Below are 27,802 nucleotides of genomic sequence, written 5' to 3' on the forward strand. Positions count from 1 at the left end.
GCAAGAAGTGATCATGACTCATGTTTCTATTCTCGTCATTCAAAGATTCTCTTACAAGCGATTCCATCATAATGGTCAGTTAGGACTACTTTTACCACGAGTATATATCAAGGGAAAATACTTCATGATAGAAATCAAATTAGTGCAACCTTCCTTGAACTGAAAAAGAGCAAACAAGGAAAATAACACACTTATATTAAATAGAACCAGTAAGCCTCAAGATTAATCATGAAAGTTTACATATAAATCAACAAAAGACAGAACTCATCTCAAAATTGATCTGGCCACTTCGAACCAGGAGAGAGAAGCTATGATATTGTATTAAAAAAATGATAATATGGTTGGCTTCAAGGAATGACCTTTTAGACTCATCAAGCAGCTTCTTTACGCTTCTTACGTGTTTTCACCTTTGTACGATGATTTTGATCTGGCCTTTCTTCAAGCTTTCTACTTAATTTTTCTCTAATGGATAAAACCTTCTCGTTCGCATCCTTAAAAGTTGCATCCGAACGAGTAGACAGCAAGTCCTAAAACCAAAGCAAACTCAATAGCTTTTAATTTTTAGGAAATTTACTAATAATACTGCCTTGTTTATGAAAATTCCCACCACAGCACACACATCAAGAGAGTATTTTAGAACCTTTTATAATATGATGATATTTTGGGGGCAAAATTTGCGAGTAAATTTGAAATGACTCTACTGAGTGATACACAGCATGAACAAATACAAATTCCACACAAAATAGAAAGTTTAGAAAGTTACCTGCAAATGGCTGATAGCAGCCATGTTGAATCCCAACGTATCTTTGAGTTTCTGCAGACAATCAAAATAGAAATAAGGGACGAATAAAACAATCATGCTAAAGTATTTTCTATGAGCTATGTAATATCCCAATGTACATTTTAATTTCAGTATAAAACCAAATGAAAAGAAGAAGGATGCAAAAAACAAATTATGATGACATTTATCACCGCATTTTAAAAGACAAACAAACAACCATTAGATGGTTACTTAATTTGAGGTATCTAAATCCATTTCCATTTTCACACATCAGGGTAATGCTTTATAAATTCTTGTACCAAATCCGCTACAGATCGAACACTAACCACGGTCAACCCCCAGAGGTAACAAATTGACCACGTAATTTCAATGGGGTGTGACCAAAGGTATTTGAGCATGTAATAAAAACTTGGGGGAATTTGGGGAAATAAAGAAAAACGAAGTGGTCTGCAGAGTCTCTCCCAAAACACTGCCCTGATAAACAATTAAGACGCATAATTCTCCAACACTCGTAAAAACTGTTTGAGAGCTAACCTTCACTCCAGCTTGAAGAACCTCGCGTAAAGACATCAAAATTGGTCTAGATGCTAGTGTTGAGACCAATTGAGAATGGTGATACTGCAGTAACAGCGTAGCAACTCTACATATAAGCTCTACCTGCATATAATCAAAAGGTGACAAGAATGCAATATATATGTATATATGGGAAGATTTGATATTTCTTAAAAACACAAGTAACCTGGCTTCCTTCTTGTAACCACTCTTTTAGGTAGGTCATAAGCTTCAATCCATCTGTGAATGGCAATGCCTATACTCAAAAATATAAACGTTCAATAGTAGATGTCATTAAAAAAAATCATCAGGACTTGCTTGTACGCTCAAAAAACAGGTTTGTTCAACAACAAATTTAAGTACATAAACAAAACAAATGTCAACTATAATTGTTTAAACAATCACCAGCAATGCCTGCTCAAGATCACTTGATCGCACTCTAGAAACAGCTCGTAAAACATATGCTGATGGTGATAGTCCTAAGAGTAGTACATTTGGCTGGAAGACTGATTTATCTTTGTTAGCCTGGTTACAAAAAACCAGAAATTCCATACATAAACTTCATAACCACAAAGTGGGCTGCACTAGAACAATATTATTTTGTAAAAGGATTGAAGTGGACTGATTATGAGAACAAACCTCATGAAATTTAATACGTTCAAACTCAGTATCAGCCAAGTCTAATGCCTCAATAATTGTGTCCGCGGCAGTAAAAGATTCTTGTGTTTGCTTTCCTGCAAGTGCAACAGCACCATCATCTGGGATCCCACCATTTGGCAACTGACTTGCATCAACACCATTTTCTTGTCCTGCATCAAATAAAGCTTCCAGCCTCTTTTCTCTTTCTTCCTAGAATTCAAAATTTTCAAATGCTTAGACACTGTCAGAAAACATAACATACAGAATTTGTATCCGCCGAAAATAACATTAAACAATTAATTTTCACAACTCTCTTCATAGTATCATACTTCTCTATTATAAAGATAATCCACAGAATTAAGAATTCTGTCCTTGATAATAACACTCACTACAAATTATACTTTAAGAAGAAACTAAAAAATAGCAGAGTTGTTTTATTTTCCTAAATTCCCCTATGTTTCCATTTAATTCCCCACTTGCCCCTGATCATCCAAAAAAGAAAGGAACGATGAAACTCGTGGGCATTTGGAGAAATAAAGCAAAAACTCAGGGGTAGTTTAGTTTCTTCCTATAATTTATACCTCAATAAAAAAGGGTTCTTCGGTGCGCTCCCATCGTCGGATTGACCGATCATGTGACCCGGTAACTAAAAAGTCACCAAGACTGCTGATAGCCAAACACCATACCTCAGCATGATGACCTTCTAAGGTAAGCAAGAGCTCAAACTTATCTGCATCCCAATACTTGATGATTCGATCTTTTCCAACACTGAAGAAATAATGGGTGTTCCTAACAAACTGCACTGCCATGACACTGGAAAACACAAAATCAAATAATAACAAGATAATGGACTGAAAAAACTTATGTTTCTGATAAAGCGTGTGAATAAAGAAGCAGAACCTATCAGCGTGTGCAAACAAAGAGCGATGACAATCTCCAAAATCTAATCCCCATATCTTCAAATTTTTATCTGCTGAACCGCTGACTAGTAGTGCAGCATCGGAGGAAATATCCATACATAACACAGGTAGCTTATGACCATATAGAGACAAAAAGAACTTCAAAGTATCTGCAAAGAAGACCTGCCAATTTCGACTGTGTTTCATAATCACTTACGAGTCCATGAAAAAAACATCACAATTCGTAAAGAGATCAACTGCAAAAAATAAATTATCCACAAAAACCTTAATGGTGGAATCCAATAGTGCAATGGAAATGTATTTGGCATCAGGACTGAAGCGCAATGAAAGAACATCTTCAGCCATCTTCAAAGTACGGGCATTGGAGATGGATAATTGCTTCGTTGCCTTGATTGAGAAACAGAGTGATTCTCAAAATCCAACCAAATGATAAAAATTTAAAAGCATTTTAACACAAGAACAAGGAAAAGACATAAGGCATACACACATGGCATGAATCTTGAACAAGTTCATAATCCCAGAATTTGACATCATGATCTGCACTTCCACTGATAAACCCTTGGCCATTAGGCATACTAGCTATTGACCAAATGGCACCTCCATGAGCTTCTATCACTTTCACACGCTCACTAGCACCAATATCAAATATCTCAATCGTTCCTGTTTTTGTGCCAACAATAGCATAGCGATTTCCAGGAACAAAAAGACCAGTTAATCCATACCCTGCCTCCATGGTGCGAAGACACGTGCCATTGATAGGGTTCCATATTTTGACAGCATTATGACTTGTTGACATAAGCAGGGTATTATCTGAACTTAATGTTAAACTTCTAACATCAGATCGATGTCCAGGTAAGTCTATTGTGTGAACTATAGAGTGGGTATCCTCAGTAAGCTCATATACTTCAAGTGAATTGTTGTGCAAAGCCAATGCAAGAGTTGCAAGATGATTCTTTTTTGTAGAATGTGAGAAAGAAAATGATCGTATTTTCTGTTTGAGACGCATCACATGTAGCAGCTTAAACCTATCTGATATGGATGGTTCTTCAATGTCTCCTTCTATTTCCCTAGATATATCATCTTTTAATTTGGTAGATCCAAGACCGGTAATTTTAGCTGAAGTCTTCTCTCGCTTTCGGCGCCATCGTCTCTTTGCTTGCTTCAGAGTTTCTTCTTCATTTCTTACCTTATAGATTTCCACTAATTTCCCAGCCACTTGACAACCCATGAGAGATCCAGAACCATTAAATCGAACTGTAACTACACGATCTGAGTTTTGTCGCTTCAAATCACCAAGATGCTTTAATACATCTGAAGCAATCTTCTTCTCTGTTCCAATTTCAAACTCTTGACATACAAGATATACCCGAAGCTCCGTATCTGCCGATCCAGTGATAAGAAATCTTTCTGATGGATCTACATCTAAAGACCATATTTCAGTTCTGTGACCAACCACGGTCTGAACACAATATTTTGAATCCAGATCCCACACTTTCACAAATGTATCTTTTGAGCAACTCACCAAATGCCTGGTTCTCTCCAAGAAAACTAGATCAGTTACCTGATATCATCACATCAAATGATCAGAAAAACACAGAAACTTTCAAGATCTTAAGTTACATTCTAAAAATAGAACGGGAGTTATGTTCTAAAAAAAAGTATTCTTGATTCAGTACAAAGGTACCTGATCTTTGTGACCACGTAATCTGAACAACCCTGTCTCACCTACTGCATCCCAAATAATGATATCAGTGTCCTTACTTGCTGATGCAAGTAATGCACCTACTTGATTATAGCGCAAGGCAGTGACTGCTTTTTTATGACCATTTAGAGTAGTTTCACATGTACCATCTATTATATTCCATATTCTGATAGAGCCATCACTGTAACCTGTTGAGACCTACGAAACAATGTCTATGATATGAAATCTGAATTGAAAGTGAGTGGTAGTACCCCTTGTAGAAAACGCATATGATGAAGAATTGAATATATAATTAAACTGTATGCTCATCATTGACAACCTTGATGTATTCTACTGCAATCTTTGTAAAACAGAAGTTGAACGTGGGCTTTTGAAACCTATTTACAGCAAGAAAGCATACAAACGAATGTACTCTACTCTGATATTTATGAACTGAAAGTTGTAAGTAGTGCGAATTGCAGAATCTAGCCAAATAAAGGCACATTGCTTCTTTACTATATATGAAATGGTACAGATTCTCCCTAATGTTTAAATCACATAAATTCACATATTCAAGCATGGAAATTGCCGAATTAGATACACAAACACAAGTTCCTACCATATATGAAATGGAACATCCTTGTAGCTCCATACTTAATAAAGGATATGTTCCTCGATATATCATTCCCTCAGAATCACACGCTACATAGAGTAAATATTTGAAAACGGAAATTGCGGATGTACATGAATAAAAAAAAACCCTCTATGTATCAACATAGCGTGGAAATTGCAGAATTGATCACATAAAGACGAAACGTCCTCATATATTATCCCCTCATGCTTAAAGGCACAAAGCGACCTATGATAATGCGAATTGCAGAGCTAGTTCCATATAAGGACAATTTTCCTTTGTAAGTATAATGGATCAAGCTAATGTATCCTTCGTTTATATACTTAAAATAAAGAAAAAGATATAGTGATATACACAAATGAAATAGAACATCTGTGCACATCATTATCCCATGCATGAGGGTAAATAGAACATCTATAAAACATTCAAATTCCCATATATTGAAAAGAAACATCAACTTAAAAGATAGTCTACATACATACATGAAATAGAATATCCTTATATACATCATGCATTTTATATTTCCTATAAGAAAAAAAGACAATTTATACAATAAAGCTTATTGTATAGATGCGGAAACATACGTACATGAGCTTAAACATCTTTACATATCGCATTTTCATGCTTGAGAGAAACGACATTTATCCTCAAAATATCATTCTCACAAGCTTCAAAGAGCTTAAACATCTTTACATATCGCATTGTCATGCTTGATAGAAACGACATTTATCCTCAAAATATCATTCTCACAAGCTTCAAAGAAACAACAAATTTGACGAGTAAATGGAACCAACTTACATCATTTGCACTTTAGGAAAAAAACATAATGGTAGAGGCTACACAACAAAGAAGTATATGTTCTAAATAACATTCTTATATGTTATACATTCCCACATTTGCCTAAAAGAATTAACGACGAAATTGACAGCATAAAAATATCAATAAATGAAGCGGTAAATTTATTTACAATTCATTTTCTTGCATGCTTTACAGGAAAAGGCAGCAAATTTGATATTAAAAATGCAGCATACACATGAATGCATGGAATTATCCCCATGTATCATCCATTCACTCTTACATGTTCTGAAAGAAAAAATGTAACTGTAAAATCTCGCAATAAGACAGAGCATAGATACAAAGAAACGCATATATACATACATACCAGAGATATGGAAGTAGGCATGCAGGCGATGGAGGTAACTGCAGGTTTCATGCATGCGGAAGATGATGATGAAGAAGAAGGAGCCAGTGCGTGGAGGCATCGACCTTGCTTGAGGTTCCATACCATGAGATTCTCCAGAGCTCCAGCTAGAAGGAGCTTCGCAGAGCGATCAAAGGAAACATTTGCATCCGCGGAGACGACGAGTCCGAGAACCGGAGAAGCTTGTTCGTAGCGAAGGTACGCCTTCACCATCGCTCTCTCTCTCTCTGCTCGCTCTCGCTCCTCCCTCGCAAACCCTCAGGGCTTAGGTATGTATGGGTATGCGTATGTGTCAGTGTATGTATGTGTACATATCCGTGTTATGGTATGGATGTGTAGGTATGTGTATGTACAGTATGTGTGCATATGTATGCGTGTTATGGACCATGGTATTGATGTGTGTGTGTTGGTGTGTACATATGTATGTGTGTTATGGTATACCGTGTGTTGTGTGTGTGTGTGTGTGTGTGTGTGTGTGTGTGTGTGTGTGTGTGTGTGTGTGTGTGTGTGGCTCATGTCCAACTGCTACCAAATATTAAAGATGGCAAGCGAGGGAATCGTGGGTAGGGTCGGTGCAAGTCGCTCAGCTGAGGATGCATGCGATCTGCACCGTTCGATGTGGATAAAAAAAACAAGCTTGAAAGTAAAAAAGTTGGACACCCGACCCGTCAATATTCAAACATGTTGCCCAAATCAGACGCCTGATAGACCCATCAGTTTTCAGACACCCTGTCCAAATTAGACCCCTTGCTCAAATCAGACACTCTGCCCAAATTAGACACCCTGCTCAAATCAGACGCCCGACAAACATGAAATAGTTGAAAATTTTCAAATTGTAAAAAAAAAAATTTGACAACAATATGTTATACCATAACTCCACTAAAAAACATCACTCTTCCAATTACACTAAATTTAATACTTAAATCTCTTCGAATTACAAAATGTCCAATGTCTAACTTCAACACCTGATACATATAGCCGAGTTTGAACATGTACATATACATTTTGAACATGTTGTGTAACGAGCTTTACAAAGTGAATGAACAAATGGGAACCCATGTTGATCATAAATCAATTATGCATGCCATGGTCAAGGAGTAATGTTGCAATGAGTTCTCCATCTAATGACACTTTGTAGAATTTCCAAATTCCATATTGATTATGAATTTTACTATACTAAAGTTGTACTTTTAACTATTTCATAAGTTTGCTCTATCCTTGGGCTTGTAGGTATTATATATATATAAATTCAACACTTAATACATATATGTAGATGAGTTTGCTCTATGCTTAATACAATAGATGAATTATCATAATAAGAAATAAATCCTTGGCTTTTCGCACAATGTTATCATGATAAGAAGGAATGCTTAACAATATAGATGAATTATCATGATAATGAGTAATTCCTTGGCTTTTTGCATATTCTATCGCATTCTTAATAAGGTCAATCAACATATGGGATGAATTATCATGATAAGAAAAAATACTTAACAATATAGATGAATTATCATGATAAGAAGCGATTCCTTAGCTTTTTGCACATAGTGTAACATTCTTTATAAGGTCAAAATCACCAACATGGTGACTTGTACAAAAATGTCACCATATAGTTGATTATAAAAACACATTGTTTTTCTATGCTACCTTGTTTTATACGTTGCCTATCAAAAACACGTCGAATGTTTTCAACCACTAAATGAATGGATCATGTGGTACATGTTAACTATATGCTTAGATCCTTTTGTGCACAAAGACATAAATCACTTTTACTGTCTTTAGTCTCTCCATGTGTAGCAATCATATGAATTAGATTTGAGCATGTATTTCAATACAATATGATACCATCATTTGGCTAATACATGAAACAAGAAGAAATCCATAAGTGACATATATTTTAATGTTATATGATACAGACATCGGGTAAAACTCGGTGAACCATATGATTAGTATCTTCATCGGGTAAAACTTGGTCATCCATTCATATACATTACAAAACTTTATGATATACAAAATGTGCCAAAGAGTATATTCATATACAAAAAATTTAATCTAAATTCCCAGAATCCCAATCCAATACCCCAACAAAAAAACATTCAATACACGTTTACCATAAACACCAAATATTTATGACATACAAAATGTGCCAAAGAGTATATTCATATACAGAATGTGCAAAAGACTGTATTCATTTGCATGATCAAGAGTACACAAAATGAGGCCTTCATATACAATCCAAGGTATATACAAAATGTGGTCTCTACAAATTGGTTGATTCATATACAGTTCGAAGGCATACGCAAATTTGGTAAACATATACAAAATTGATTGATTCATATAAATAGTGAGGCAACTACAATACGTGCTATATACCAAAACTGTCATGGTTATGAAATCGGAAATCCCAAAATCCTTTGAGCCCATTTCACCGTGTTTATCCAAAGGAGTTGAACATCCTCATGTGCAAACCACTTCTCCATACCCTGTCAAAAAGGCATGACTATAAGAACCCACCCATTACTTATAAGAGTTACAGGTGATGCCTATCACTTTGAAAGGAGGTATGCCACTTCCTCATACCGACCCTTGTGAGGTTTTGGTAAAGCCACGTGAGGATGGGACAAGATCCAATTTTGTTACTGAGGTCTGACACTATGGATTGTAAGTCGGCATCTTCCATTTCGAAGTGTTTGGACTTCGCAGCCATCTTTGACAAGCAATATATAACGAAATATGTAATCTCTAAACCCATATTAACATTCTTAAGAAACTACATACCATGAAAACACAAACACTGGAGAGAGGCTAAGACATATACAAATGTTTACATGACCGTGATTCATTTTAACTCTGTCGTCCCATCTTTTGATTCCAAATACCCTAAACCCATTTTAACAATCCATTTTAAGTTTTTATTTTTTTATTTTTTAAAGAGATGCGTCATGGTATTATAAAATCATAAGAAATACAAAAGGTATGTTGGATAAAGGAGTATTCCAACCGACTCCACAGTGCTCAAATAATAACTGATTTGATTTGTGTACACCATATCTCCCAGATTTTTATAGTCTATTCCTCCCAAACTGCAACTAAGCATGCCATGTACCTTGTACCACCAACATTTGTAGCAACTAAGTCTATAAACAAAGTTCGTCCCAAAATGACAGGAACTGTATAAATCCATATTATGTGATCTCCATCTTCCATAAAACTGAGCATTGAATTCCATAACCATTTAAAATGCATTTGCTTCCTAAAAATGACATCAGCATTGCCTGTAAATCTTTCGTACTAACCACGTAATGTGTGAATAAGTAATAACTAGAATTCAACAATTATAACAGAAACATCACGAGTGACGTTGTCAAAAACTGATGTACATCGCCTTCCAAATTATCCACATCAAAATAGATTAAATTGTCTTCCAAATAATATCATCCCTAAATTGCAAACTATCAATTAGAAAAGGTTGAACCATTTGTATACGAGGAAGAACTATGTATGTGAAGGGCTTCCACTATATCCTCCTTTTCATTTAAAATCCATTTAAAGATTTAAATAGGTTTAATAAAATTAAACAATATATTTCAACATTTTAATGTCAAACCCTGACCCATTTCACCATTCCAAACACATAACCCTAATTTGGAAAACACACATTTACAAATAGAACAAATGAACAAGCCGCAATAAAATACTTCATCCCTAAATTGCAAACTATCAATTAGAAAAGGTTGAACCATTTGTATACGAGGAAGAACTATGTATGTGAAGGGCTTCCACTATATCCTCCTTTTCATTTAAAATCCATTTAAAGATTTAAATAGGTTTAATAAAATTAAACAATATATTTCAACATTTTAATGTCAAACCCTGACCCATTTCACCATTCCAAACACATAACCCTAATTTGGAAAACACACATTTACAAATAGAACAAATGAACAAGCCGCAATAAAATACATACCTAATGTAGGTGGCGAAGACGAATCATGAATGTACTGTCGAATAATCTCTAATTTGAAAATCCCCACAAATAGCTCAATCTTTGATTTGAAAAATGATAAAAAATCAATAAGTGCTAGCTTTTATACCCTATACCCTTCTAAGTCGAGTGTTTGATTTGGGTAGGGTGTCTTGACAATTATGAGCAGGGTATCTAATTTGAGCAAGGTGACTAGGAATTATGAAATGGGTGTCTGAATACTGACAAGTCGAGTGTCTGGATACAACTATTTCACTTTCGCATTTTTTTTATCCACATTAGACTGTGCAAATCGTACAAGCCCTCAGTTGAGTGACATGCGCCTTCCGTGCCCGCGATTCCCTCGCTTGCCCTCTTTAATATTTGGTGGTTGTTAGACACATCGATGTGTATGTGTGTATGTATCTATCTATCTAACTATGTACATATGCATGTGTGTATGTGTGTATTTTTAGTTATGTTGAGTGTTTTGGTATCTCATGTCACTATGTTCTTGAATTGCAAGAAATGAGCCAGAATTAGAAAATATTTCAAAGAAGATTCCTTGAGATGCACACATGCGAAAATCCTGGTTAAAAACTAATATGGTACTAAACCAAGAACCCTCAGAATGTGGTATGGATCTAGATGGCATCAAACTCCCGCTTGTACTATGTGTGTGTGTGTGTGCATGCGTGCGTGTATTTACGTGTATTGATAATAATGCAATACACCTAGAGAGAACTCGTGACATTTGTTGACTGTCGGTTGGGGATTAGTTAAAACTTAAACCATACATTCAATGAATGGTCTTAATGTATATTCTGTAAATTATGTTATGCCTCCACTCCCTTGGTATCCACTTGCTATGAAAAGTTAGCCAAATTTTGCTCCATGAGATAATCAAAGTGAGATGGGAGCAAGATAGAATAATAGTTAAAAGCAAGCAATCATTTATACACGTCAACTCGATTGTTGCAAACCTCTAAGCAAAGAGGGAAGTGGTATAAAGACCCCATATCTCATAAGATTGTCATATAAAGTGATGCAAGTAAGAAGGGATTTGGTCAAAGCATGTTCCAAAGCTGCATATGGGTTTTCATACCCCAAAAACCTTGAGAAATCAATGGATTTTAACCCAACCTAATGAATTAAATTGAAACTCAATGGTAGTCCTTTATCTCTAAATTCATGTTGCCAAAGAGCTTGAAGACCCCTTCCTTGTTCATGAACCACCTTTTGTGAAGTGTATAGCGAGAAATGGGTAAATGGAGGAAAGTTGTTTAAAAGGCAAGGTTGACTAAACATTTGCCTCAACAATGAAAGACACAACCCTTATTCCTCGGGCATTCAACTTATACAAGGACACTCCTCCTAACCAAATTCTACAACTTCTACAAAAGATTGGCACAAAGCCACATGTTGACATGTTCTTATACAACACACTCTTTATTGACAAAGTGCAAGCATTGTCAAAGATTCCCCTCACCCGAATCAAGGGGATGATTTCACAATGTCAAACAATTTGAACCACCCCACACTCAACAACCAAAGTGTTTGCGTGATTTTCAACAAACTAAATTTGAGCAAGCAATTTAGGTACTGGTTCGACATATACCACCCTCTATTTATTTTCTCAAACCCTTTTCTTCTAGCCTCTTCACCATTGTTGGAATTATGGAAAAGTATCCAAACTACCAAGTACATGACATCTACGTTTTCAAGCCTGGCAAATTTGACAAATGGAAAATAGCACATGTGTTGTAAACAATCTCATATGGTACAAACATTTCCATATTCACTTCATCAACGTTATATCACATCAAATAATGTATCAAATGTAATATAACACACACGTAATCATACCATCTAGTAAACCATAGACAAACAATCTATGAGGACTCCAAAATAGTTTTGATATTAGATTTTCGCTCATTCGTTTTAGGACATAAAATATATAATTATTAAAGCATGGGTTGAACAATCTGTAAGTATTCCAAAATTGTTTTCATATTAGCTTTTCCCTCATTGTTTTAGAACATCAAATATACTATAGAAACATGCTCTCTCTTTCCACATAGAGTTAGATTTGCAAGCACAATAGCAACCAGTAAATATTGATCATTCCGATTAAAATGGTCATTCTTTAACCCTTGTTGACTGGTTTTTTCGATGAGTGCTTTGATAATGACTTGACATTTTTGTTTTTCCTCCCTGGGATGGAGAATATAGACTCCCGTCGAGGATTGTGCTTCTTCCTACTCTGTTTCGGAAGAGAAAGCATCCAAGAAGGAACCTCACCACCAGATGCCATGATCACATTCACAATAGATCGTAAGAAAGGAACATCATCTTCAGTATATATTGTAATGGCTTGACCTTCTCTTCCTGCTCTTCCACACCGACCTATACGATGTATGTAGGACGCCACAGTATTGGGAAAATCATAGTTTATCACAGAATTTACTCCTTTGAAATCCATTCCTCTTGCAAGTAGATCAGTTGCAATCAATACCCATGTCTTTCCTTCTCTGAACTTCTCTATTGCCATCCCTCTCTGTGCTTCGGTTAGATCAGCATGTATACAATCAACTTTGATGGTCTCAAATGCCAGCATTTTGTAAAGTTCTTTAGCTCTCTCTTTGCTTTGCACAAAGAGCAAAATCGGAGGTTGTAAGCTCTCTTGAAAGATCTGTCTCAATGCTAACAGTTTTCCTTCTTCAGTTCCAACATAGAGCAATTTCTGCTTAATAGTCTGAGATGCCGAATTCTTCTCGCCAACTACAATTCGTACAGCATCATGCATTATACTTCTAGCAAGTTCTTCCACAGTATCTGGCAGTGTCGCACTGAATAGAGTTCTTAATATCTGCGGATTTGTACATGCATTAACCACAGAATCAATTTGTTCTACAAATCCAAGCTCAAATAGCTTATCAGACTCATCCAAAACAAGGTACTCAACCTTACTCAGATCAATCCTGGAATGTTTTAAAACATAATCCAATCGAAGAGGCGTGGAAACCAGGATGTCACAAGGGAGATGGAGGAAATCTGCACATCTTGACAAAGCCTTTGTCATCAATCTGATTCTGAATTTCCTTCCTTTAGACAACAGTTTGAATTCTAGTGTGATTTGCTTTGCGAGCTCCCGTGTAGGGCAAAGAACTACAGATCGAACACCATCTTCTCTTGAGGATTTTAACTTCATAAGGATAGGAAGGGCAAAAGCTAAGGTTTTACCTGAACCTGTGGGGGCACAAGCAAAACACTCACGACCAGATAACATTGCAGGAATTACTTGTCTTTGTACCGGTGTTGGTTCACGGAAACCAAAATTTTCCATGTTCTTTAACAGGTACAATTTGCAGCTATACAATGATCGCAGTTCCTCAAAATTATTCAGTGGAGGAGGAATATTGTGACCACAGACATGGATCCTGAATCTTTTTCTTAGCAAATTGTTTGCTTCAACCATCTTTGCCTCAAATTTCCTTTCTTGCTCTTTTAGTGCATTACAATTTCGAGTTGTTTCTTCTTCTTCTTGTTGTCTTGATTTCAAGTCGTCAGTGAACGGTTTGAATAGATCTATAGCAGATAAATTCACTTGTTTCTGAGAACGCTTTCGTTTCGTCTGTACTGAATCCACATGAGTCACAGCTTCTTCTTCGTCGTGGTATTTTTCTTTGTCTACTCCTTCTCTGGTTTCTTCTCTTGATTCGATATCTTCACAAAAAGGTTTGAATAGATCTGTGGCGCACAGGTTTACCAGTTTATCTAGTCGTTTTCTTCTCTTTTTTCCTGTATCTTCAACGTTCGCTTCTGTTGATTGTTTCTTCTTCCTTTTCTTTTCTTTGTTTGTGCTTTCAGGTGTATCTTGGAAGTTTGTTTCTTCTTCGTCTTTATTCGTCTGCTTCTGCTTCTTCGTCTTCTTATTTATTTTCTGGTTATTTCTATCATCCTCTTTGGGGTAAGATACGAGTTCCACGGATTCAGAATAACCTTTGTCTGCGAACGTCAAGCATGAAGGTCCATCAAAAGCTTCTTGAACCATCACGAAGTCAGGAAGCTCTTCTTCTGCATCTGCTTTCTTCTTGAACTTGTCGAAGTCAGACGCGAACCTTCTTCTGTCGAAGTGCAGGCCAGCGAAGAGGATGGAAGGATCCATGGAAACTCGAGAGGAAGACCAAGACCTAGCCTGGATCAACAGGTTCTGGACTAGGGTTTAGCTAAAGCATGAGGTTTCTTTATTTCCGGAAATGCCCCTGCGTTTCTCGTATATTTCTAACCCATACCCCTGAACGATTCAATACATTGCAATTTGCAACCTTAGTTTGAAGTTTGAACCATACGTGCATTTGCATTCGAGTAATGTAAACACCCTCCAAGTATGGTAAATACCATACTTTTGTATTCATTAATTGTTATAAGGTAAGAAAGTTCAGGTAAAACACATAAATAGAAAACATAAGTATATTTTCATAGCATATGCATTCGTTTGCAAACGTATGGAAAATGAATGTTTGCAAATGCATTCGAATATGTTACGTTCTATCACTGCAATTGTGCCAATCTCATTATGTATTTCAATGTTTCGTCGTTGTCCGTTCCCCACAATTTGCTCAATCTTCTTTTCTTCGCATCGTGGCGTGCACGATCTTCTTGTCCTTAGTAGTTCGGTTCAACACTCCATTGCTAAGTCCAACAAGTTGTATCAAAGCAATGAGTTTGTGACTTCGCATGCAATATGATCGAAAATGGAAGAGATTCAGAAGACTTGACAGTGCTCGCAAGAAGGTTGCACATAAACTCATCTTGGAGGAAGAGAATTGCAAGCAAGAGATCAAGCACGCTTTTGACAAAATGGGGAGGAGTTGGAGTGAGTTGAAGCATAAATAAAGTTAGTTGATACATAAAGACTCACCAACATGGCTCCTAAATTTGAGTGGGATCTAAACCAACTAGAGATAGCAACAACCAAACTTCATCTCAGAAAGAACATCTTCTTCCAAGTGGCCAACTGTCAAATCTCAAGGAAATTGTGCACCAACTTGCATCAATTATATAGTGAAAGCACTCCAAACAATGTTTAACATAACATGGAGGCTATATCAAACTTGAATGCATGAATCTAAGTCTATTATAGCTTGTACAAATGAGCTTGATGGCACCATTTGTGAACTTAATGGGTTGATATCATATAAGCTTGGATCTAGGGTTGCAAATATTGATCTTCATGTGCACATTGTGTAGGTCACAGGACCCCTACACAATGCTCAACATGAGTTCATTCAAATAAGGCGATAGATTCTACCATAGTGGGAGGGTATAACCATAACATCTCTAAACCTTTATATCATCCCAAGTGTGCGAGATATATATATATTATAACATTGTCGGATAATAACTATAAAATTGAAACCATAAACATGACGTATGGGTTCTTTGTCATTGTAAACCGTCCCCTATAACAACATCTCTTCCCATAGCCAACCTCAAGTTATAAACCTTATAATTGTAAATAACTTAAACTTGTAAATGGAAGTGTGGACTAATCTAAACTTACTCGCATCGGTGATTATCTCACATTGTTGATCTTCAATCAAGTGCTCGAATGGTACTTAACAGTCTCACATACGTGTGCAGGTATCTAAATAGCATATATGTAGAGGCATGTCATGTACATATATGTACCTATGTACATATGTATTTATTCCTACCCCCCCCCAAATACAAAGAAGAAGAAGAAGAAGAAGAAGAAGAAGAAGAGGTAGTAAAGAGTCCTTAGTAAAGAACAAGGCTAAAGTAGAGCACAGTTCTGGAAATTCAGAGACATTACGAGGCCAGTTTTGTAATTTGATCAAGGCCAGTTTTGTAAATTGAGCAATTTTCACACCTTCTATCATCTCTTTTATCTATCCTCTAACCTGCTCCTTCTTCAAAGTTCAGTGGTCCCTCTCGTCTTGAATTAGGTTTTCACAGCGAGATCCGACTGATCACTTCCATCTGCTAACCCTATTTCGCCCCAACGATCATGCAGACGACGGTGGCTGTGGCGAGTAGAAGCTTCTCCCTCTCTTCTCTCTTCCCTGCTCCACCCCACACTAAAGGCTCACAGACTCTCTGCTTACAGCAAGACCAGCAGGAAAGAGGAAGATGGGAGCAGCAGGAGGAAGGAAAGGTAGAGTAGGAGGGAAGGTTGGCGAAGAGAGTGCTGACGATTTCGTTATACTCTCTCTCTCTCTCTCTGTCTTCCTCTTTCTCGAAATTCCTTCTCTCTCGCTCTCTTTGTTTTTCCTTTGTTTCTGCTTGTTTGCAGTTACAGAAGCCTTAGGATGAGAGCTGAAAGCTCCTAGGGTTCACTATTCTGCATATACTCCCTACGTCTCTAAAGCCTAGGTTTTTTTTTTTTTTGTTTGGATCATCGTGACAAACGGAAAGCTTTTCATGTTTGATTGGTTACCCTTTCGTGAAACATTTCTTATTCCATACCTGTGTTTGGCTATGAGGAAAATCTTGTTTTTGCTTCCCGATGGAATCCATCCTCGCATGGAGAGTCCGCATGTGGGTCGCAAACCCTCTAAGAAGTTCTGAGCAAAATAAAATAGAATTAATTTACTGGAAGTAGCCTTCCATATAATTAAAGTTGTTATCAATGTCGTTAGGCAGTTTCAGCACGTGACGTATAAATACTAACAGGCATTGTGTATATGGATTTAGCCTCGGGAAACATTCATTTATCATCTTTGTGAAAGTGCTTGAATAATATTATAGAGAGCTATGTACTTCAGACCTTAACGCTGAATCAATTTTGTATTATTTCAGGAACCCTCGATAAGTTTTTCTTTTAATTCTTGATGTTTTAGCTCAAACTAGAGTATTTAGAAAACCTATCTCTAGGTTTGCTTAGATGACTTCATATTCATGATTTGTCTCCGTGTCACTTTTGAATACAGAGGGACATGTTGTTATTGAGGTAACTTGTGTTTTAGGTAATGAGGTAATCATATCTTCAGAGATGGAGATGCTGATGGGAGTTGATTGCGTTTTCGAGAGTTTGCAAATGTCTGCGTAACTACTGTGACATAACTCTGTCAGAGCGACGTATTATCAATATGTCAATTCAGTTGAACCATCAGTAATCGCTTGGTTTTGTATATACTAAATTGAAAATGTCATTTGTATACTCTCTGTATTGGTAATTTGGTGGAGCTCATATTGTTTTAATTTTGTATATGCAGTATCACAAATTTCAGTCTTTGTATATTGTATACTCTTATGTTCATTTTATTTTGACGGAGCTCATTATGACACTATCCAATAATTCATTTTATTTTGATGGAGCTCGTTATCTCTCTATTCAATTATCTTTCCATTTTGTAAGCATATTTCATTAATATGCTTTTATTTTAAAGTGTTGCAATGCAATTTTAGATGTTTTCCCTGGATCAAGGAAAAAATTGGCTCATCTCGGTGGCTATGAATCGTTTCTCATGTTTGTAGTTCTGATTAGTCGACGGATTCATGCTATGGTTTCATTTGAAGGGGGAAACCACTTATTTAACGAATTCGAAATATACATTGTGGCACCTAGGTCTGATATGGTTAGATTTTGAAGTGCCTCTGTGTCCAGAATGGTCAGAGATGTAATTCCTATACCCTTTAATCTTTGAATCAAATATTGGAAAATTGCAAGTAATCCATGTTTACGTTGACATTGTCTCTCAACCGTTGCACCTCTTTAGAACTGCACTTGATTCGTGTTCTCAAAATTGTATCTAAGAAGACAATTGGATGTGTTCATTGTGAAAACATGTCTTATCTATTGTAAAAAGCTTATATGTGATTGAAGGAAGTCATCAACTCTATAAACCAGAATTCAAATTGTTGGTTTAGGTAAGATCAAGATGCCACCAGTTACAATAGTCTTCGAAGAATCCTATGATCCACACGATATGTTAACCACATGCTCCACTTCTTGTGTGAGAAAAAGAAATAATAGTGCGAAGTGCAAGTAAAACCTAATCTGAAAAGCCCCAAGCATATGGAGTTGTAGACCCAAAGGTTGGGTATCAATAAGCTTTGATATTGGGAAAGAATTCAAACTGTAAAGAGGTTCTTTAAGTTCATATAGACTAGAACTCTAAACTTGAGATTCCTTCTTGTGAGTGTGCTTCGCATGCGGGTTACTTAATGCGTTAGACACAATACCGCAAGGGTTGATATCTGCAGTGCTTCGTATCCTCCGTTTACGGCCAGGACTGTTGGGTATGTAATTGAATTTGTTAGGGGGCATGGCGTACATATTGTGGGTCACTATAATAGCTAAATGGCCTAGTAGGGTGAGGTGGATAGGAATTGAATGTGAGGGGAAGTAGTGATCATCTCTACTACACTTGCTAATGAAGGGACCCTTATGAGCCTCCAAAATGTAAGCCTTATACCCTAATTGCTTCTATTCAAATGGCCGTTTAAAAGGAAAAGAATAGTGTCGGCTTATAAAGAGTATGAATGAGGTCATCGATTTGTAGGTGTATTCATATGTCACTTTGTTCATTTTGGGCCATCATATTTGGTTGTGACTATAATGACCTGATGTGAACATTGTGTATTAAAAGCATCACTAGCCAAATGAGCAAAGTAGTGTTAGATTTAGGGGTCGACGTAAAATAATATCCGAAACCACAAACTATTAAGAGTTATTGATTGTAGCAACATCTTTGTGCGTTCCTTGGTAAACGCATTCAATCATGGTTCATAACTTTATGTGTTGTAGGCAACGTATGGCAAATGTGTAGAGCTCATTCAAAAGTGTGTTTTCATAATTTCCCTTGTGATGTTTATATACATTATTATGTATATTCATATATAACGCTGAATTTCAAGAAAAGTATATGGTACTATTAGAGTCATGATCCAATATTGTATTGGGAATACTCATGTGATCTCTCTAGATTTCCTAAAAGTCATGGCAATGGCGTATATATTTGAATTTTGAATATGGGAAATAAAAGAAGTCTCTTTGGAATGATTGTGCTTTAGAACAATCGAAGGTTGGGCATATTTGTTTAGATGTTACTAATATAAATATGCTCGAAACTTCACAACATGTTGGTGCGTTTCCAATGGGTTTGGGAAACACTTCGAAGTTATAACAAATGGGCTCATTGCCAAAGAAGATGCATGCATTAGCTTCGAGCAATGTCTATAAATAAAATAAAGCATCGATAACGTTAAAGAAGGTCTTGAGTATTGTTGTAATTATATAGGTCATGTAAAATAAAGTAAGCTTCTAACTCTTGTGGTAACTAGGTTATATAAAATATAACACCCTTGAAACATTTGTTGACTTAAAAGATGACGTTGAACAAAGAATGTTTAAATGGTTGATTTATGATCCGACATGTCCATAATAAACTCTTTTTGTAATAACAAAAATAGGTCATGTGGAGGGTAAGATAACATAGAAAAGGTATATCCCCACTGTCATAATTGAAACCAAAACTCCACCTATGGAAGGGGTACATATTGCCAAATCATTTTGTCATTTCTCTCCACAAAGACGAACAAATCGTTCCACTTGCCTTTAAAGATGAACAAACACCACTAGACTGTATCATTGTATGCTTTGTATACACTTATTGGATCCGTAATGGAAACTATGGTGTAGTTTTGTTTATAAAAAATGTAAAATATAAACCCATGTAGCATTTGGATGCCTAGAAGATGGTGGTATAATGAAGTGAAAAGGATTTACTTCTGATGGATGTAGTAGAGTTTCGAGAGATATAGATTGTGAGATATATAGCCCCGGTTCAACATGTTTATGCTCAAAGCATGGGAATAAAATGATTCATTTACAAGGGTGGTGAGCAAGTCTTTAACTCTTCAAGGTGACTATTGGTTGTGTGATGCCTGTGTAACCAACTCCCATGTTACATTTGAATATGCCTAGAGTATGGTGACCAAAGGAAGTTAAAAATGGCTCCTTGAAACCAACACACACACACACACACACACACACACACACACACACACATGTGTGTGTGTGTGTGTGTGTAATTAGAGTTTATGGAAGGACTCAAGGGACATTGAAATAGAGGGAGTGAGTGTGTGAGAGGTGGTAAAATGATGAAATGTTTGTAGTGAAAATGATGGGTAGAAGAAGAATGGTATCCCAAAAAAGGAGGCCCCTTGGGAGAAGGGAATAGAGGTGGAAGGTGTAGATACATTCAATAACATGATGATGTAAAGGTGGAGGGTGGAGATTAAACTTCAAAATGGTTCAAGTAAGGCATACGAAAATGCTAATAATATTAATGATCATCATCATCATCATTGGGGGTTCCATAGTACAAGGAGGAGAGGGAGTGGAGATGTTCAATTGATATGAACAGTGTCTAATATAGCTTTATAGATATAGATAATATGAATCTGATGTAACCATGGTGAAAGAGTAGTGGCAACAAAGAGTCCTATCCCAGTGCTCAAGTACAAGAATGTATTTGATGATAACACAAAGATGTTTTTGAAAGATCAGTGCGAGCAAACAATCAAGCTAGCGCCGCGACAATGACAACTCCAACGATCAGAAATAATGAGATCGAGATGTTTATGAAAGACTAGTACGAACAAGCATACGACGGTGACGACAGATTGTGACAAGAATTACAGCTCAAGGATGTTGAGGTGGTTCGGTGGGATTGATGTGTGTGTGGAGGAAGAGAAGCATTACATGTCGGTGAATGCAATGCTGGATCATTCTTGTAATCATGTGGTCATTAACAACAGGTCTTGGATGGAGAATTTGAGTGATGTTGAGTTCATGAAAAGGATGGGTGGTGATAATGGCTTAGCAAGATCGGCTGCAAGCCATGGAGGCCATCAGCTACGAACTGTTTGCGAAGAAGAAGAAGAAGAAGAATATGTAGAAGAAGAACAAGAAGATGATGATGATAGTGAAATAGTGGTGGCACCATTGTTGATGAGAGGCACATCAAATGCATCTATGGATTCCAAGCAAAAGCATTTAAAACAAAAACAAAAGCAAAAGATGAAGAGAAGTGCTAGTGGTGGATCAATCATTGTGACGAAGCTGAAGCGTGCGTGCCGGCACCTCGCAAGCGTAACACACAACACTACCTCCCATGTGCTACACCTCCTCCTCTGCAATCATCACCATCATCATCACCATCAACGTATCCTCCTCACAACAACAAGACCCACAAGACCAACACCACCCCCATCATCACTTCCTTGTGTTTCCAACAATCATTTAATGTAACCATTCACTCTTGCTAATCAAGATTTTGTGTATTGGGGGCCATCCACCCTATTTGGTTGGTTAGTGTGTACAAGTGTGTTTTACTATTGGACTGTTTGCCTTCTTTCTTAGAATTAAGGGAGAGAGAGAAAGAGACAGAGATGGGTAGATGCATTATAAATTCTCCTTTCATGCAGAGTACACCACACTAGAGATGAATGTGATCTATGTGATGGGACCCAACCCCATCCGGAGATTGAACTTGGGTCTTCCCAACATTATGACTTTGATGCTACCCTCGGAGTGAATTCAGAAGCTCCATAGAGAAAGGGAGACAAATTTTGCATTATGCATGTGTGATATGTAGTATTCAACCATGCTATCTAAGTCTGCATTGGCTCTTGACATTACATTGTTTACAGATGGATGAAGCTACAAGCCCTGCTGCAAAATCCCAAGTTATAATATGTCGTGCTAGCATCCGTTATGAATGGTTTTGCTCTTTTCTTTAATGTCTTGAATTGTCACCTTTCATAATATTCCATATTGAGACATCGTTTAGAATTGTCTAGAATGTTGTAGTGAGACATTGTTTAGAATTGGGCCGTTTCATTAAACCTTGATGGGAGGGGCAATTAGGTATTGGCAATTGAGAACATTTATTAGGATGGTTTTGCATCCATTAAGTGCATTCCAAATATATGTGGGATGAGTGGGGGATGGTGAGAGGCCAATGTGTTTGACATTGGCATCGTCCACACCTAGGCATCATCCACTTGTGTGGACACATCATCCATTTGTGTGTCCACACAAATGCGCCTTCTACATATGAAATCATATATACTAGACAGTTGAGCTTGATATTGCAACATGGCCCTTCAAGCTTAAATATGCCATACCATACCATCATGTGTCTAGATTGTCTCCTCAACATATTGTCAATGGAGCTATGCATCAATGGGAAAAGTTGAATGACATAGAACTACCTCGAGATATACCATACACGAATGCTATCTGTACAATCAGATTAAGGTATCCTAGCTCTTATGGAGAATAGCTTTTATGTAGACTACTTCCAATTACATCTAAGAAAGCGCTTCTCCTTGCTCATGTCGTTGAGTATTAACATGGGTCATACACGCCAAAATTACCTATGGTTTTTACTGTTTCGTCCATGGATGTGGGCCATCTTGTTCATGATACATATGGCATCTTGCTAATGGATGCTGCAAACTTTCTTTACATCACACATTCTCTGTTTACAGACTATACTTTGAGAAATTTGCAGAAGCATAATCAAAGAATAGACAGAAGCAGGACATGAAGAGAAAAGAAATCTTATCAATAGATTGTACATCTTATGGGATAAGATTTAAAAATAAATAATTCAGTGAGAGCTCCATATTCAAAAATAAATAATTCAGTGAGAGCTCCAGACTCAAAAATAAATCAATAAGGGGGGGCTTAATAATAAAAAATCTGCTAAGTAATCAAAATTAGGGCTTTTAGTAATAATCTATCTTGTCTCTGGAATAGAGACTATATATTTATATATATTGTTGGAGGGTATGAATGCATCAATATGCAGGCATGCGACAAAAACCATATCTTTACAACCTAATTAGTCGTCCTTGTACTCTTTCATCATCGTCGTCATCATCATCAGAGTTCTTTTCTGCAATCAACCATGCAGATGTATCCTCATTTTGACATCATGGATCTTGTTTAGTACTTTATGCAGTTCCTTGTTTCACCATGCTTGTTGCCCTCTGTCGTTTCATCTCCTAAGGCTTTCAACAATGTAAGAAGCGTAGAGATCCCTGGAGTTAAACCAATCATTAAAAAGACCCAATATTTCACATATACATACTTTCTCCAATACAACATGAAAATTCAAAATTTTAAGAAGAAAAAAGGATATCTTACATTGAATGTTTCACTGCTTCACATGCTTGTTCTGCTGGAAGGAAGTCGTTCACTGCAACTTCTTTGTTCTCATTCTTCTTATCTGATAATAAAATACAATCTGAATTTACACTCAAATATGCAACTATAGTGAAAAGCACTCTCTCAGCGCAAATAAAGAAGCTGAAGATATTTTATATATGTTTACAAAAGGAACCATACAGTCTTCGAAAAAACGCCTGATCTCAGCCAATCGATGAGGTGGGAGATCCTTTATGTCTTTGCATTGTCTAAACTCAGGGTCATCCTCACAAACTGCTATGATTTTATCATCCTTTTCACCCTAATCAGTTCAAACAGTCAAAATTTTAGTATATGGTCCCATACCTTATGTTCCTCAAAAATGGAATCAAAACGATTTTATTAGTGTGTTAATTTCTTGTAAATTCTCTAATATTTATCAAACATCATGAATTTACAATCTAAATCGGTTTCAAAGCTGCTAAAAAGGTGACAGTCACTCAGTTCCAATACCGCATGAACTCATGAATATACAATCCAACTCAACAATAATGGAATCTTGATTAGACATGAACTAGAGGAATCAGGATCAACTTAGCAACAAACTCCAAATCAAATCATGCAATCCAATTCTATTGCAACTAAATCCAGATCAATAAATTCACACCATTGAGCAGGCATGTATATACAGATAAAAATACCTGATCAATCATGGGCATAAGCCCGATCGCTCTAGCTCGAAGGAAACACCCAGGAAGGACAGGTTCCTGTGGAAAAAACACAAGGTCCATGAGTAATTTAAATTGGAAATAGACAGCAAAAATGTTTTACTGTACAAAACAAAATAATTACCTGCATGATAACAAGGACATCCATAGGATCATTGTCTTCACATAGGGTTCGTGGTATAAACCCATAATTGTGAGGATACACAACTGAAGAATACAGAATTCTATCAACCTACAGAGAGATCAAATTATAAAAAAAGCATACATGGCGGCAAATCAACAGAAATCACTTCATGAAAAGTTGTTTAGAGCATCAGTCGCTAACCATAATCAGGCCAGTTTTCTTGTCAAGTTCATACTTGACTTTGCTTCCTTTACTAATTTCAACAACCTGAAGCAAGGCCACTTTTTAGCACAGCAGTATGCATAGACATGTCCAACAAACGTTTATGTTAGCAACTATTTAAAACAGATCTTTGTTTTTCTTATGAGTAACCATTACAATTTCGAAAATAATTCTATTTCTTATTTGACAACTAATTATACGTAAATCTTACACAATTGAAAATGGACGGAGCCTGGGGTCCTGTAAAGGTAATAATTTTACAAATGAGAAGAAGATCATTTAGAATAGCCAGGCTAGACAGAGTATTTATAAAATAATTGCAAACGAAAAAAGGCAAGTCAAGATCTATTTACCAATTTCAACATCGTGCCATGGGTGAGCTGCCACAGATCGGCGACCAAGAGATGACAGAATGCGTTCATTTAGGGGAGGATGTGGCTTCTTGTGCGTTCCGTTGCCATTAACCGGAGACATTGCAGTCATTCTCTTTTTGCACTTGACTATTCTTAACCAATAGATTAGGATGAACTTCCTCTCAAAGCAATAAATTCACTTTCTACCTCTTGTATACTAATAATCCAAATCATAAAAAAACAAGTTAATCCATACTGCATGTTTATAGTCGCTAGGAGAAAGTAGGAAGTTTCTTAAATAGGAAATACAGGTAAAATAAAACGATGTGTAGGGAAGTTTATACTAGTATCTGCTTCAGATCTATAATTTCGTAGTTCCTTTGCCTCATTTGTAAACTTGCAGAGCCAGATTCACACAAAACATAACGGAAAAAGGGACATTTGATGATCTTCTCATCAATAAAATGATCCAGACTATCTTCTGATTGACACCGTTACGTAACAAAATATATTGAATCCTAACAGTAATTGTTATCCATATCTCCGTAATGCAGAAAAGTAGCAAACTGGTCACAGATCATCCCGATATCTAAATATCGGATATAATACGGACTGGGAATGCGTTATTCTTAGAAAAGTTAGTTATCGTGAAAAATAAGAGTGGTATTGGACTACCCTGTACTGATTACGCGCTATTACCTGAGAAAAGAATCCACCTAGCAAACCAATCACAAACGTGAAGATCTAAATTGCAGACGTACCATATCTATGTATTTATGTCACAAAGGTTACTTATCATAGAAAAAACAACAGGAAAATATTGGAAAAAGGAAGCGTATAAGAGGAAAAAAGTGAGGCTTGAAAATGAAATTGTTATTATATATAAACAGGTGCTAACGACGTGCAGTCTGACAGAGTAGATAGTTCCGACAAGTGAAGGTTTTCTAGACCGTAACTTGGCTGTAACGATTTCTACATAGAAGCTTTTCAAAATAGAGTGCAATATTTTACAAGTTTTTCTGCAACCTCTACGTTACGTTAACTATACAGGCAGATCCGGTGTAATAGTAAGAACTACGTCAACAAGAAAAACATAAAGAAGACAATATCACTTAGTAATAAACATAAAGAAGTGATAAGAAGACGCAAATAATGTAATGAGGACATATATAACTTGGATATATAACTTGGGAGAGAAACTTGCAAATGCTTAGATGTCCTTCCTATAGACGATATGAACGGAAAAAGGTTTGTGACAACAAATGTGTAATCTTTAAGGAACATCTCTATCAGATCTGAACAATGACGATGTGATATGGAATTCGCGAAAGCACTAGGCAGTGAGCGGAGTAGAAAAGCCAAGCCATTTCATGAATGAAACTGGTGTTGGGTAGGATATAAAGTTAGATATGAAGGAATGAAATCTGGCCTGACATGACCTAATATTTCAAAATTCCTGTAAATAAAGGATGATCAGAGAACTAAACAATGACGTAAGACGATGACGTGGCGATCTCTGATCAGATCGTGTAAACATTCAGATATGGTTATATTAAAACTAATGCACTGAAACTGCAAAACGGAACAAGACACTAGTATTCAGAAGAATTACATAGGATGCAGAAAGAACCCAGAAGTTTCAGAAATTCGAAAACATTCAGCTACTTGATTTTCTGTTTGATATCGTGAGGTTTCCAAATAGGAAAATTTGAGAATAAGACATATTGATCAGAATATGCAACCAGGTCTAAGGAAAATTCAAATAGGAAATGGCATTCAGCTTCGTTTAGAAAGGAAATCGGGTTATGATTGTATGTTCAAATTTTCATTTTTTGTGTTTGATTTTGAAAAGGCTAAGAATATATTCTAAAATCATTCTAACCTTGTGATTATATCGTTCTCCGCCTTGACTCACGAGCTCAGCAACAATGGAGATCTGAACAAAGAAGATACGTTTATACAGCGATCAGAATATGCAACCAGGTGTAAGGAATGTGCATCATACTGGACCAATGCAATATATGATAAATAACACGCGCAAGCAGAGGTATATAGCGCCATGAGACTTAATGAGCGGGCTTAACTGTGACTTGAAACACGAGACCTAGCGAGAATGATTCAGAAGGATAGGAATGTGTCTTATCACAGCAAGAAACCTCTTTTGAATCCTTCAGAGAGTATCCGAAAGTGTCAAAGGGTATGCACCTTTTTGTGGACTAAGAAGAATACTAGAACACGAGAAAAGAAAAGCATAAGTTGCGATGAGGGAAGGAATAGGAGAATATTCGCAATACCTTAGGAAGTCTGGCAACGTGATCAGCACTGGGGAGCCACGATGTGACGAAGATGGAGGAGAAGGAGAAGCATATATGAGGAGGAGGGGGAGAAGGAGAAGGAGAAGGAGAAGGAGAAGGACAGCAGATGACAGGTGAGCAATCCCTAACCCTAACCCTAAACCTCTAACCTGTTGCTGTTGGTGGTGGCCAATTTTCTTTAATCTTGGGGTCTTTCTGCTGTCTGTGGCAGATTCATGTGGCGTGGGGGCTTTGATTTAGACCGCCATCGCTGGCGGGAGGTTCGAACTTTTCACACAGTCACGCGGAAATCTTAATTTTTTTAAATTTTAAAAAGAAACCAAAATTGACAATTTAAATAAAAATAATAATATGCGGAGCAATAATAAATAAGCAGCAAAGCGCAGCCACCGGACAAAATTACGGGGAAGTATTTATTTTCATTATTGCTTTTCCGAATTGAATATTTTTATTTTTATTTTATTTTTAAAAACTATATATATACATATTGGTTGCTTTTCCG

The 27,802-nt window shown here is 36.6% G+C and overlaps 3 protein-coding genes across 6 annotated transcripts; all 3 read right to left on the reverse strand.

Annotated features, from left to right (window-relative positions):
- Nucleotides 1–176: 176 nt before the first annotated feature.
- LOC147869431 (transducin family protein / WD-40 repeat family protein) lies at nucleotides 177–6,691 on the reverse strand. The gene is made up of 12 exons (XM_087329412.1): nucleotides 6,367–6,691; nucleotides 4,577–4,792; nucleotides 3,380–4,453; nucleotides 3,157–3,279; nucleotides 2,873–3,054; nucleotides 2,554–2,785; nucleotides 1,973–2,182; nucleotides 1,739–1,858; nucleotides 1,521–1,589; nucleotides 1,316–1,438; nucleotides 764–814; nucleotides 177–527 (listed from the first exon to the last, which is right to left on the reverse strand). Exons 1-12 carry the CDS (start codon nucleotides 6,616–6,618, stop codon nucleotides 372–374), a joined length of 2,808 nt encoding a protein of 935 aa, XP_087185538.1. The 5' UTR covers nucleotides 6,619–6,691; the 3' UTR covers nucleotides 177–371.
- A 5,670-nt stretch (nucleotides 6,692–12,361) lies between these two features.
- On the reverse strand, nucleotides 12,362–14,595 carry LOC147869432 (P-loop containing nucleoside triphosphate hydrolases superfamily protein). The gene has a single exon (XM_087329425.1). It carries the CDS (start codon nucleotides 14,535–14,537, stop codon nucleotides 12,516–12,518), a length of 2,022 nt encoding a protein of 673 aa, XP_087185551.1. The 5' UTR covers nucleotides 14,538–14,595; the 3' UTR covers nucleotides 12,362–12,515.
- An 8,363-nt stretch (nucleotides 14,596–22,958) lies between these two features.
- Nucleotides 22,959–27,382, reverse strand: LOC147869433 (soluble inorganic pyrophosphatase 1-like). 4 transcript variants are annotated; one of them, XM_087329437.1, is made up of 10 exons: nucleotides 27,280–27,382; nucleotides 26,868–26,921; nucleotides 24,986–25,202; nucleotides 24,844–24,872; nucleotides 24,612–24,677; nucleotides 24,411–24,518; nucleotides 24,260–24,325; nucleotides 23,760–23,880; nucleotides 23,559–23,640; nucleotides 22,959–23,452 (listed from the first exon to the last, which is right to left on the reverse strand). In XM_087329437.1, the coding sequence occupies exons 3-10, from the start codon at nucleotides 25,113–25,115 to the stop codon at nucleotides 23,410–23,412; spliced, it is 645 nt and encodes a 214-aa protein (XP_087185563.1). In that variant the 5' UTR covers nucleotides 25,116–25,202; nucleotides 26,868–26,921; nucleotides 27,280–27,382; the 3' UTR covers nucleotides 22,959–23,409. The 4 variants fall into 4 exon arrangements, with proteins under 4 accessions (XP_087185563.1, XP_087185571.1, XP_087185578.1 ...); XM_087329445.1 differs by lacking the exon at nucleotides 27,280–27,382 and adding an exon at nucleotides 27,070–27,196; XM_087329452.1 differs by lacking the exons at nucleotides 26,868–26,921; nucleotides 27,280–27,382 and adding an exon at nucleotides 25,685–26,044.
- Nucleotides 27,383–27,802: the final 420 nt, after the last annotated feature.

Source organism: Azolla caroliniana, unplaced genomic scaffold, assembly GCF_043228905.1.
Source record: "Azolla caroliniana isolate FFs.n. ecotype wild unplaced genomic scaffold, voAzoCaro1.0.p SCAF_1, whole genome shotgun sequence".
Lineage (NCBI taxonomy): Eukaryota > Viridiplantae > Streptophyta > Polypodiopsida > Salviniales > Salviniaceae > Azolla > Azolla caroliniana.